General features: G+C 47.1%; 2 protein-coding genes across 2 annotated transcripts; both read right to left on the minus strand.

Moving 5' to 3' along the window:
- Positions 1 to 1635: 1635 nt before the first annotated feature.
- TAS1R3 (taste 1 receptor member 3) lies at positions 1636 to 12042 on the minus strand. The gene is made up of 7 exons (XM_082328765.1): positions 12008 to 12042; positions 7918 to 8830; positions 6530 to 6830; positions 5034 to 5813; positions 4415 to 4618; positions 3978 to 4098; positions 1636 to 3357 (listed from the first exon to the last, which is right to left on the minus strand). Exons 2-7 carry the CDS (start codon positions 8094 to 8096, stop codon positions 2432 to 2434), a joined length of 2511 nt encoding a protein of 836 aa, XP_082184891.1. The 5' UTR covers positions 8097 to 8830; positions 12008 to 12042; the 3' UTR covers positions 1636 to 2431.
- On the minus strand, positions 8776 to 12814 carry CPTP (ceramide-1-phosphate transfer protein). Its single transcript, XM_082328766.1, has 2 exons — positions 12682 to 12814; positions 8776 to 12584 (listed from the first exon to the last, which is right to left on the minus strand). Exons 1-2 carry the CDS (start codon positions 12792 to 12794, stop codon positions 12062 to 12064), a joined length of 636 nt encoding a protein of 211 aa, XP_082184892.1. The 5' UTR covers positions 12795 to 12814; the 3' UTR covers positions 8776 to 12061.
- Positions 12815 to 12833: the final 19 nt, after the last annotated feature.

The following is a 12833-nucleotide window of genomic DNA, read 5'->3' on the forward strand; positions in this document are numbered from 1 at the left end:
TGATGCACAAGTCCTGCTGCTTTGGGCCTCTGCTCTCATGTTTCATTTTCTGGCACGCTCGGGCTTCTGCGACGCCTGTCGTGGCCTGCTTGTGCGTTACCTGCGCTCTTAGCAGCAGCTCACTTCATCAGAGCTGGTCGCGTTCTGCCCTTCCAGCAGAGTAACTTATTCCCCGTCTTCTGCTGGAGTTTTACTGTGAGGTTTTAACATTCTGTTCGTTCAAAGAGCGCGCGTTTCCTGTGCCTGCGGGGTTTGAAAGCACTACTTGCTCATGTCATAGCAGGGCGTTTTAGGAACAGTTCTGAACAGCAGACAGGGAAATGGATCTTCTTTCTGAAAATCAAAATACCTTTATCGAGGGCAGAAAAAGAGACAGGTGCCTCCTGGACGGAGAACTCCAAAGATGTCTTGCACTTTGCATCATAGGAGGCAAACGAATTCTCATGCTGAGATGAAGCCTGGCTCCCCAGAGGGGCTGCTGGGAGCCCCCGCCGCCGGGCAGCGCAGCGGCCGCAGGCAGCCAGGCCCGGGGGGATTTGCACATGATTCATTTCCGTGGGTCTTGTCCTCATTTCCCTGGTCTTTGCAAACACATGTTAATGAAACACAAATGAGCGAATTGAAATTTGAATGGGTAATATACTCTTTATATCATGCATACAGCTGCCTTTACGTATCAGAATGGTTTCTATGGATTTTGTGACAAAGTAGTCAAGAAAATCAAACCAGAAATTTTTTCCATAGAAAACATTACTTTATTACTTATTTTACTAAATTTAAATAATAAATAAATATTTAAATAAATACTTTACTTGTTTTACTAAATCTAAACATTGAATTTGGAAAGTTCAGCTTTTTGTTTCACAACAAGGATATCAAAACTGAATTTCATATTGTAAAAGAAGTGTGAAATTGTGATAAATATTTCCATTATGATATCTAAACTTTTACAATATAATTTATCTGAAAAAAATCTCTGTTTCGCTGAGATTCTGGCTGGAATAACTACAGTTATTCTGACTTGGAATGAAACTGTGAAATCTCTTGAGAAACACAAGTTCTTGCTTGTGTTTTGTTTCAACACTATATATAGTGTTAGATATATAGATATATAAGGACCAGTTCTCAGTTAATACACTACAGCAGAGTACTGATGATATCGTGAACTAGAAGAGCAGTGGTGGTCATCAGGAGCCTTGCTTAGCCTTTCAATCTTTTATTTCATTTAAGAGTCAAAGTAGTCAGCCCTTGTTGATCTGAGCACAGTTGTTTCCTTGCCCTTCAGTTTGTACATGACCTACCAATTTCTTTGTGTACTCTTCGCCTGTCTTCTTAGCTTCACGTGTCCCTTTCCAGGTATCCTCTAAACTTCACTCAGAAATGAGCAAAACTGACTCAGTGCCATACTGAGAAGTCGGAGCCCCTCTGTTTAAATAGAAGAGGGGGCAGCCCGGGGGATCGGTATGTTCCATCACAGAACCTTATCTTCAGGGACAGTGGGGAAGGGTTGTCTTAAGGACCCTGGGGGCCATTAGAACCATACAGTTTCACAACCTAGATGGTGAAAAGTTTGCATTGACTGTAACCATCGAAAAAGAGACCCAGAGCTGTAGGATGTCATTGACTCTACTTTTAATAAAGCAAGGGGACAAACAGACGTAGATGTGTACAGACCGCAGTTACAGAGCGGTGTGCAGGACCTTTGGTTCTCCCTGTCTGTTACCTCCCCCTCCTCAGCCCCTTTCTGTACCTAACAGGAGGAGAGACCTGCGTAGGAGCTGTGTTTTCTGATGTTGCTCGCTAGGAGAAGGTCTTTAAGGAGGATCCTGTGTAAATAGGTACTCAGTATCAGGAGTTAATCACGAGGATTTCTACTTGTGGTCTATAGTCTCACACCTTTTCAGGTGATTGCCTTCTGATTTTCTAGTCATTGTTTTTGTGCTGTTGAATATATTTGAAAGTTCTTATAAGGCCTGGGAAAGGATTCATGGATATATCTCTGGAGCAGTTATCTAGTTAATAAGTGGAAATTATCAGCAGCCTTTACAGGAAGGTGGTCTGGGTGAGGCTTCCAGCTCAGATTGGCAGACCTGAGAGATGCATATAAAATATCTGTACTGCCGGTTGCTTGCTTAACTGAACCTGCTTTTGGCTCCTTGTGGGTGCTGAAACAGGGGGTTAGCTGCAGAGGGGATGGATACTGCTCTGCTGGGGACATTTTGCTTTAGCTCATTGAGTAGAGCCCTGTGCTTTCTTTTGCAGCTTAAAAATTCTGTTCCTAGTGTTGAGCCTACTGGATAAGGCTGTATTTTATATGGGGATTGTGACTGGGACCATAGCTTATAGAGTCATCATAAACAGAATTATCTCATTAAAATACAGCCAGCTTCTATTGAGGAGCAGGCGACAATGGATCTGGTTTATTGTCTGTTTATTGAGAGTCTTCCTCTGGCTCCTCTTTGATGGAATTCTGGAAATAATCCACTGTATTCAGATCAGGCTTAAGCAAGATGATGTAGCATTTAGGGATATAGTAGGTCCCCAAGATACCCAGACTGGTTGTCAAAATGGTACCAATCTGAGCAACAGACCTGAGGACTGTCTTCAGCGTAGCAAAAATAGCAACGAAGAAGATCCAGATGATGAAATAGATCAGGATGGCAAATGTGATCCCCCTGGCGATGTTGTACTTCTTACCAGAGGTCTGTACCATGAACGTGCACAGGAAGCAGACAACGGCTAAGCAGCCGTTGTAGCCGTGCACCAGGGCAAAGGCAAACCAGGACTCTGTGTTACACACAAGCAGAACTTCAGTGGGCAGCGACTTGTAGTCAGACACCAGGTAGTCGGGACCCAGGTGAAGATAGCAGAAACAGAACAAGCACTCGGTGAGGAGGCACAAGGCAACGAGGAGCCAGGCCCTCCTCTGGGTCACCCAGTGCAAGAAGGTGGGGGCACAGCGAGGGAACTCTGTCACAAGGGTGATCTCAAGGGACTTGATGAAAAAGGTAGAGAAACAACCATTGAGGCACAGGGCATAGACTATCTGCTGGATCGTACACAGGTGGTTACTGGGCTTCCCTATGTAGAGACAGCAGCTGAGAGACAGCAGCGTGAGTGTGAACAGGGCAAAGAGGTTCAGTTTGCCCCCGGAAGCCTGCACAAGGGGAGTCTCAAGGTTCTTTAAAAAGAGCACTGCTGTCAGACAAGTCAGGGCTACGGTGATGGACATCAACGTTAGCAAGGCAATGGTGAGCGGCTCCTTCCAAAAGAGGTATCTCTCGCTGCGGTTGTAACATTGCGTGCTCCGGACAGGGGACCACTGATGCTCTAGGCAGGGAGTGCAGGTGGAGCTGTCTGCAAAGCAGCAGTGAGAAGTTGATGACCACCTCGCAGTGGAGTGCCGCTGCCCTGCTGCAGGCAGTCCTTGCGGAGGGATCACAGTCATGAATTAGGTAGCTGGTTTGGGTGCTGCCTTGCCTACTTCCCCCCCCCCCCCCCCCCCCCCCCCAAGTGTATTGGCTCTCCAAAACTTGTGATAGTTCAATCTCTTTTTTCCCCTCTACTTCTCCATCCTCCCCCCAAAAGGATCCACATATTTCTTGGCTCTGTTTCCTTTCCCCAGGAAGGATCACCAGCTTCCAAAAGATCACAGAATTTCATCATATGCCTCTCTTCTACCTATGACCCCAGAATTTCATCACTCCCCTCTCTCCTACCTCTTGAGATAAAACATACACATTGTCCTTATGCATTCTCTTTGGGATCAAGAGAGGAAGGTCCCCCACTGAAGATCTGTAGAGCAAGACTGAGCAATGCACAGCAGAACAAAAGGGAGGAAAATACTCTGCTCTGGCAGTGCTTCATGGAGGAAGAGCTCACAACTGGTCGTTACCAGCTCTGTGAACCTGTGTGACTTCAATGAGTAGAGAGACATAATACAGGGAGTTAAAACCATTGAATTTCTCAGACCTCACCTTTAGTGCTCCAGAAGGTGTTTTCTGGACAATCCGTACAGTCATAGCAGCAGAGGTGGGATCCTTTTATTCGTCTGAATTGTCCTGGTTTGCAATGTCTGAAGCACTCTGATGTAGGCTCCTAGACAAAAGGAATAATGAATGTCAGCCAGACACTTTGAGGAGAAGCACTGTATCACCAAACAAATGAGAAGAAATTGGCTGGGCTGGGCTGTGCTGGGATCCAGCCTGTGTCTGCATCTGAAACTGTGCTGGGAATACCTTTTTCTAGTTTTGTACAATGGAGATGGAGTACATGCTTGCAGAGGAGCAAGAACTGGGTCCCGCGCAAATCTTACAGGAGCAGCATGCAGGCTAAGAGCTCCTTATGAACAGTCCGGATGAAGTGGCAGTTTACTTCATTTTGTGATTGTTTATGCTTTTCCCACTGTCGTTACCTTTTGATCTGCAGTGTGAAACTGAATCTGGGACTTATTGATGTGCAAGGACTCTTCATAGTCACCGACAGGCAGATAAGTAAGGGTGCCGTTTTTCCAGGACCAGAATATAAGCTTGTAGCCAGTGTTTGTGCCGTGGGATTGATCAAACCTGAAACTTTGGCCATTCACCTTGAACGGGAGGGTACTCATGAAGTGCAACAGCTGAGGAGAAAATGAAAATTGACAGTAAGTGTTGGTACAGTTGATGTTCTTGCTTGGAGGATGATAATGCAGTAAGCTAATTTCTGGCTGAAATCAGTTGTCCCTTACGTGGGCTAAGATTGCAGCTATCGGCCTTCTGGCTGTACTACCAGCTGCTCTGTCTATTGTGCCAAGCCCAATTAGTGGGAGCCGGAACATGGCCCTAGAGAGGAGAATGCAGCCCTAGCCAGCAGCAAACGTGCAGCGTACTGGTGTAGGGGTTGACGGGTGGAGGGAATTGCCGAGGTTGTATCGCTGCCAGGGCAGGGGGCAGGAGCACGGTGCAGTGTTACCTCCCCTCCCTGCCTGGCTGCGTGCAGCTCCAATGCCTAGACTGGATGAAAAATGGCTGTTTGTCCCCCTGACCTTTACTCACCTGCCAAGATCTGATGGATGCTTTGGGACACGCTTGGTGCGTGCACCCCAGCGCTCTGTGCAGTGCATAAGCCACACTGAAGACGGCGACGTACACTGGTTGTATTTGTGAGTGGCTTAGCACAGACGAGATGTCACGCAGCGAGATGTGGTCGCACTGTTTGCAGTGTGTGTCCAGCGTGTCAGAGTTCATGAGGTGGTTGAATTCTCTAGACTCCTGGCAAAATTCATCCTGCTGAACAGAGGTAAAGAGGTCAGCAACATATTTCTGGAAGCCAGGGACTGTGCCTGCTTTCATAATAAAGCCTAAGACTGTCCCAATGCTCTGAATATTTGGGATGGAGGCAGCTATGTCGGACAACATCCAGGCTTCAGTGCCAATCCAGACTTTCTTGCTCAGTCCCATCCTGATGCTGTGTTCCAGCAGGGCCTGGGCTGGCTGGCTAAAGGCAAAAAGGACAATGATGTTGACTTTGGTCTTGTTAATTAACTTAATGGTATCTTCCAGTTGGTTTTTGGCTTTGGGGTCTGCCAGGTCTGTAGGAATTAGTCCCTCGAATGCAATGCAGATGCTGTGATTTCCAGCTATGCTTAAGAAGAGCCCCTGGGCTCCTCGGCCGTATTCATCATCGCTTCCAATGGTGGCAATCCAGTTCCATCCAAACTTGTTCAGTAGCAGGACCACGGCTTCCACCAAGTTCTTATCACTGGGAACAGTGCGGTAGAAGGATGGGTACAACTCCGTGTTGCTGAGCTTCTCGGTGCTGGCTCCATAGCTGACCTGCAAATTAGAGGATAAGAGAGAAAGCGAGGCAAAGAGTAAAGCTGAGGGAAGTGTTCACAGTCCAGATCACTCTCCACCTTCTTTGCTTAGTCTCAGTGCACTAGATTTTAAAAAATGCTGGGTCAGGATAGTGGGAAGGGAGAACTCATCTAAAGGATAGGTCCATCATGGCTGCATTTACCAAGAGAACCGTAAACTGGCCCCTGCCCCTTGCCTGCAGTAGCGTTGTCCCACGTGGCTGTCTCCTTCCGTTGCCGTTTGTGTCCGTCACCACAGCACCAGCCCTTATCATTCATGACAACCATAATTAGCTCCTTTCTACAAAGGGTGACACACCCAAGATTCAGTAGTATCTTAGCTCAGGGCTAAATTTACCTGACCATTACAGTGCTTGCTATTGTGGTATCGGAGTACTTACGGTCACAGATGTATTTTCATGGGATCCTCCCCATTTATGCTGGGAGCTCTGTTATTCCCATATGGATCACAGAGCGGCCTGAGTTATCCCTTTTTTCTCCGGGAAGTTAGACACTGGAGTGTGTTCCAGGAGGGAAGTTGAATGACCTACCCAAGATCACTCTATGGCAGAGGAAAGACCGAAATCTGTGCTTTACGGTCCTGGTTCAAAGACCTAGAGCATAGACGGCGTTGTTGTTCCAAACCCTTCCCCCACCACACAGGAGAATTCTTGCTTCTCCAGAGAGTTTCTTTACCTGTGGGATTAAGAAGAAGCTGAATAGTTTGGCTGTTACCAGGCAGAGATCGGACTTATGCGGTCCGATCACAGCAGTCACACGAGGCTGGTAGTCGGTGTAGTTGCACAGTACTCCAATGCCCGTTGTGCCGTTTCGGGTCAGAAATAGCAAGCTGGGCTGTAAGGCCACCGCTGGCTCAAAGCAGGTGTCGTATATGTCATAGCCCAGCTTTACTCCCGGGAGGAGTGAAGGGGAATTGTTGATCTGATCGATAGCAAACTTCATCCCAAGAGCCCATATCAGCCCATCTACAAACAACCTGCAATAAGAGGAGAGAGGGCATTACGTGGTCTCTGATCAGCTTATTCCACGTTCTTTGACGTTTTAGCATCCTGTCTGTTCCCAAGCCAGATATACATGGTGCTGTCAGCAGAGCATCCCGGTACCCATAGCCTTTGTAAATTTTGTACTGTGAGTAGAGAGGCTCTGAGCACCTTTCAAATCTAATAATCTCATCTGTCAGTAAATACATCCTCTGTGCTTCCCAGGAGAAGAAACGGGTATAGAGACCAGTATGTTCAGCTGTGAGGGTCAAGACTCAGATGACCTCCTGCTCTTAGCTTTGTGTACTTGGTCCTGAAGCCAGTGGTTCCCAAAGTGCAGTGCGTGCTAATTCGGGAGAGACGCCCGTCTTCCTGGGATTTTCCTCTGCTGTATAGCTCAGTGCACTGGGTGTATTCCCGGCCTCACGGCCTGCAAAGATCGAAAGACTTCGGACCGTGCTTTTCTGTGCTTTGTTGCTGCCACAGAAGCAGGTAGGACACTAGCATGTCTTTTCATTCTCCTCACAGAGCTGTAAGTAGGTTGTAATGTGATGGTGTGAACCACCTTGGTGTAACCGAGTAGGAAATACTGATCGCACACCGGCAAGCCTGCAAGCCAGGTGATTGCGTGTCCTGCTTTGCCTTATCTACAGTACTGCGTGTCCTTTCACCTCATAAAAGGCAATAGCACCATCTCAACGCGTGTCATCTGCCTGCAGAGCGCAGTGCATGCTTCTCGCTCCATCTGGAAGCAAAAGCAACATTTACACCTTTCTGTCAGCGTTAGACTCAAAACACTAAGGAGGCCCGTGCTTTCGTCCAGACGGGGTTGGTTGCATCTGAAGCGTGACACTGCGTAGTAGCACCAAGAAAACACAAAACCATTTTCCATTTCAGGATCAGAAATTGATGGCACAGTACACCAGCACTCCAGCACCCGAGAGCTGATCTTTATTTCCATCTCACCTTTAACGTTCGCCTGTGAGACCATCAGTTGCTATCAGGACTACTTTCTTTTCCTTTCTCTTCCCAGCCCGAGTGACCAAATGTAACGCGTACTAACGAAGCTAACGTTCCTCTTACCTTTCACACACAATTAACGTGGGCTCTGATCGTGCCGTCAGGTTTACGGTGTCGATTCCAAAAGGGAACAAGCCTCCTATGATATAATCACCAGGCCTTCTGAACTGAGCCGATAGGCACGTGGGTTTGAGGGCTGCTGCATAACCGAAGCTCAAGCACAGCAGCAGGTCAGGGACCATTCTTTGTCTGTTTTGGGGAAAATGTTTTCAAGAAATCTCCGAGCGAATGTGGGAGAGGGAACAGGGGCAGGGGAGCCAGCCTCAGCGGTTCCTGGGAAGTCTCTTTAAATAGAACTCGGAGAGATGAGAATAACGGGGAAGAATTTGTTTAGCAAAATTCATTAAACGTGTAACTCTCTGCTTAGTGGGCGATAGTCAAATATGCAGCAATAGCCTATGAGTGTATTTGGTTGCCAACCACTGGCCTAATCCCGGTTTCCTTTGCTCGGCGAGCAGCCCGTACCCAAGCAGAGCGACTTACTGAATTCACTGTCACAGCTGGGGAGGCTGGGCTTCCTGGAGCGGGGTGTCAGCCCCGGCGCCCCAGCCCGACCTGGACACGTGCATTAACTCCCCCCCGCCCCAACCAAGCAAGAAACATCATCTTTAATGGAAGGTGTTTGTAGAAACTGTCCCTGTCGACGGCTTTCACAAACAGCAGAATCTGTGACTTGTCTAACGCTGGGAGCGGATCTGAATCAGCGCAGGTTGCTCATCCCAAAGCCTCGCCAAGGAGAACGCGCTCCAACGAGCTGGAGCGTGCCCTGTGCGGAAGGACCGCTACCCCGTGGAGGCTGAGCGGGGAGAAACTGCCTTGCTCGGCCGCGTTGCTTCCTGCCGTTCCCTGAAGTTCTCCCTCGCTGTCTCCGATCCAAGCCCTCGCTTGCGTGCTCCCCACTTAGAAGTGGCCTGCGCTGAAGGAATATCACATAATTTATTTTTAAATGAACCTCAGCATAATATGTTGAGTTGCCTGAACTAAAGCGTAGTGGTCAGAGACGTACACAACAGTAATTTTTATTAATTTTTTTTTTTTTTTTAAATTCAAGGTCACCTGATCATGGAGATAACCAGATCTTCCTCAGCGCATCGCAAGAACTTGTCTGGAGCAGGCCGTTCCTAGATGGCAAGGTTGGTGAGCTCTCACTCGGCTACACTGCTATTTTTAGGGAGTTGTTATTGGCTGATCTCAATTTTTCTCACGCTCAGCTATGATGTTAACTTCAGTTTAAAACCTTTGGTTTAGGTACAGGTTCCACAGCGTAGTAATTTAGGTTGCGTCATGGTTTGCGTTTTTTCTGTCAGGTTTGAATTTTAGAAAACGGGATAGCTCTGAATTGGAAAGGTCAATTTACTGCATTTTACTGGCTGATTATGTATTTATACTGTTATCATAAAATCTGCTTATACTGCCAAAGTGATATACCGCTTTTGCCACAAGGCTAGAATATTTTTCCATGTATGAAGAGAAGCAGATACGTTGTAGAAAGCGAAGTATGTGAGTACTTCAGGCAAGCAACAGTTTTAAATTTCTATAGCTGTGTTACACAGATGTGTTTATACTGACGTCCTTTTAAGGAGACCTTCCCCTTAATGGAATATTTAAGGGTTAGCTTTAACTATGTAACTTCTTTTTAAAAATTCTAAACGCAAATTCAACTGCACAAGGGGAAAAAAAAAAAGCTGTTTGAATGGTGTAGAAGTCACACGTAGGCAATTATTTACTCCCATCCATACTGTCATGTGAAATCAAGTGTGACGACTGCGGCATAGGAGATAGGTTATGTGAGGGGCTTTTGGGCAAAATATTCCAACTCCCTCTAGCGCATCGGCGTGCTGGTGCAGCTTTCCAGTACCCCACTCACTGCAGGGGAAGGTTTTATCCTTCTGAATTTGGCCCCATTAGTGAAAGCTGTCAGACTCTGAACTTGCCCAAAGCCGAGTACAGGACCTGAGTTTTGCTCAATGGTAACTAACTGGGGCTGTTAAAAAAGATTTCCATCATTTGGAGAGGGAGCAGGACACCAGGAAAGTAAAATTCTCATTAGGCAATACCTTGTTTAAATGAGGGTGTGCAGACTGATGGAAAACTGTATTTTACTTGAAGCATACCTTGCACACAATGATTAGTTATAAACTCACCACACAGTTTTTTTTCCCTACTGAGAAAGTTTGATTCTTTAATGGCAAAAATCAAGTTAATTTTCAAGATTAATGTTTATCTCGTGAGAGGAATAGTTGAGAATGTATGTGACAAGGGAGAAAAAGTAATTTTCCCATGTGGTCATACTATCAGTTCTGCATTAAACTCCCAAGAGATCTAAAACATTTTTTCACTTGGCACACAATATTACTTGACATAGTTTAAGGCATTTAATACACTCCACAGATGAAATATCAGCTGTATCTGTATCAGACAGCAAGGGAGGTCCAGCAAGATGTATTCTGTAGTTTGTAACATGGAACTGCTCCATTTTAATATATGGATTTATCCTGTAGAATTATGCAATCATTTTAAGGTGGCCTTAGCAGAAAGGGAATGATATTTGTGTTTTCACAGCATAGCAACTAAAGCTCCATTTAGGAAATGGAATTTCCTTGAATATCCTATCTTCTGGCAAAAGATATAGTCGATAGATGTGAGTAATCGGAATAGGAGCTCAGTACACAGCATCTAACTTCATCTGGGGTACTCCCGACAGTGGGTTTCACATCTGACCACGAGCTGAATGAAACGGACTCTGCTAGTGAAGGACAAGATACCTTAACAGGTAACACTATCGGTCACGTTCCTTCCAACAACACAAAACCAGAAAGCATTCCTATAAAGGATACCCTTCAGAAGCATGTTGTTCACATAATTTAATGTCTAATTATACTAATCCCCATGAGGTAACAGTGATTTCCTGAATCACGCAGTGTTACATTAGGCCAAAACGCCTATCTGAGATACAATCAAAACAGCTTACAGCCTGTGGCATTCTCCCTCCTCCCCCAAATATTCTCGTCATCCTGAACTAACAATGTAGTACTTTTTCAGCTTTCAAAAAGCTAAGTAAACTCCATTTTACATACTTCAGTGTGTGTGTATACATATACATATACACGCGAGCTACTATATACAGTGATTTGCAACAGAAGCCATAAGCCTCACAAAGGTAGTGACTCACAGTACAAGTTTGGATTTCTCCCCAGACAGTCAGAGAAGTAATTTTTGTAGGCATTTGACACATTCATTAAAAAAAAATAATCATGAGAACACAATTTAGAAGTACCTTAGATCTGGAAACCAGATAAGGTACAGTCTGCAGCCTTAGCTGAATTATATGGTATTGTGCAGTATATACTAAAAACTGTTGCACATCCCAAGGTGCATAAAGCATAGATTAATGGGCAGGGGAAGCTACGCAGAAGGAAGGTCTTGCTTAATGGATCCATGCACAAAGGAAGAACGGTCTCTTACAATAATGACATACGCCACCATTTCCTTCTTTAATTCTAGGGGGCACAGAATTAGCAGCAGTAATCAAACGAGTCTGAGACCAAAAGGAAAAGAGCTTCCTTTCAGACACACATTACTCAGGATTATATTTTCCAGGTTAAAGCATAAAAGAGGGAAAACCCCCCAGATCTATTCAAGGGAACAGCTTGTAAACAAAAGTGACAAAGTGAGCTCACATGTAGTGTAAACGTGTTTGGACACTACATCTGAAAGTTGTGCTGTCACACAGAGTCCTAATTAGTGGTGTAAACACACAGAAGCTGCTGAAGTTGCAGAGTTTGGCTTAAATAAGAAACCAAAATGCTCCACTCCCAGCCTAGCTGGAGAGTTGAAGGTGAATCCAGGAGGAGAAAAGAAATCCCTTAAGCACCCTAATAGTGGATTTTTTCTTACTGTAGAGCCGAGGCTCTACACACATACACAGATATACATACATATTAAAAAAATTAGTGCATTTTTTTCTCTTATAAAGTGAGGCATCCTGAATAGCTTTGCCAACTTGTCAGCTCCGTACTGGAAAAGGAAAGGGAGAGCGACCACGGACAGAGAACCAGACGCTTGCCCGTCTGTGAAAACACGCGGTTTTCACCTGGTTCGTCCGACTTCGGTCGGAACGTGGCGCGGCTCTTTAACATCCCTCCCGTCAAGGAAGGTCAAGCAGCTTATGCTGGGCGAAGAGCTCCTGGGTGATGGTGTAGACGTCGCGGATATAGGGTAAGGCCTCACCCAGCATAGCGACGGCCTCCTCAGGCGTGCCCACGTTCATGATTTCGAGGAAGGCGTTTCGGGGCGGCAGCGTGCAGAAGGCCACCGTGGCAGCCTTGCGAACAACCCAGGGGTGGTAGGTAGCCAGGGAAGCGTTGTAGGAGTCCGTGCAGATGACCGATGTCCGGGAGTCCTCCCGGCCGGTTCTCAGCCCTTCCAAGAAGAGCTGGAGCCAGCGCAGGGCCCTGTGGAGGCGCAGGACGGTGCGGCAGCCGGAGTCGGGGTGCCCCGATCGCTTCTGGGTATCCACCAGCCCGTTGGCCAGCTCGTACTCCACCATGGACTGAAGCGACACGTATTTCTCCCGCTGCTCGCCGCGGCAGTAGTTCTCCATGATCTGTACCTTAGCCACCGCGTCCTTGGAGACGAAAGAGAAGACGGCGCCCAGGCTGTGTAGAAACCTGGGGGGGGGGGGGGGGGGGGGGGGGGAAGGAAGATTCGCGTTAAGGGGGCGGCAGCCGGGCCCGGGCCTCCGGACCGACGGCCGAGGGCACTCACCGGATGAGCCCCCGCCAGCCGCAGAGGTAGGGACCCAGCAGCACCTCCCGCCGCTCCGTCGTGCACGTCTGGAAGGCGGCGAGGACCTCCCGTAAGCTGAAGGCGGCCGCCATTGCCCCTCGCCGCCGCTGCGCAGGCGTAGCCGCCCGCCC

Source organism: Platalea leucorodia (assembly GCF_965183815.1).
Source record: "Platalea leucorodia genome assembly, chromosome: 17".
Lineage (NCBI taxonomy): Eukaryota > Metazoa > Chordata > Aves > Pelecaniformes > Threskiornithidae > Platalea > Platalea leucorodia.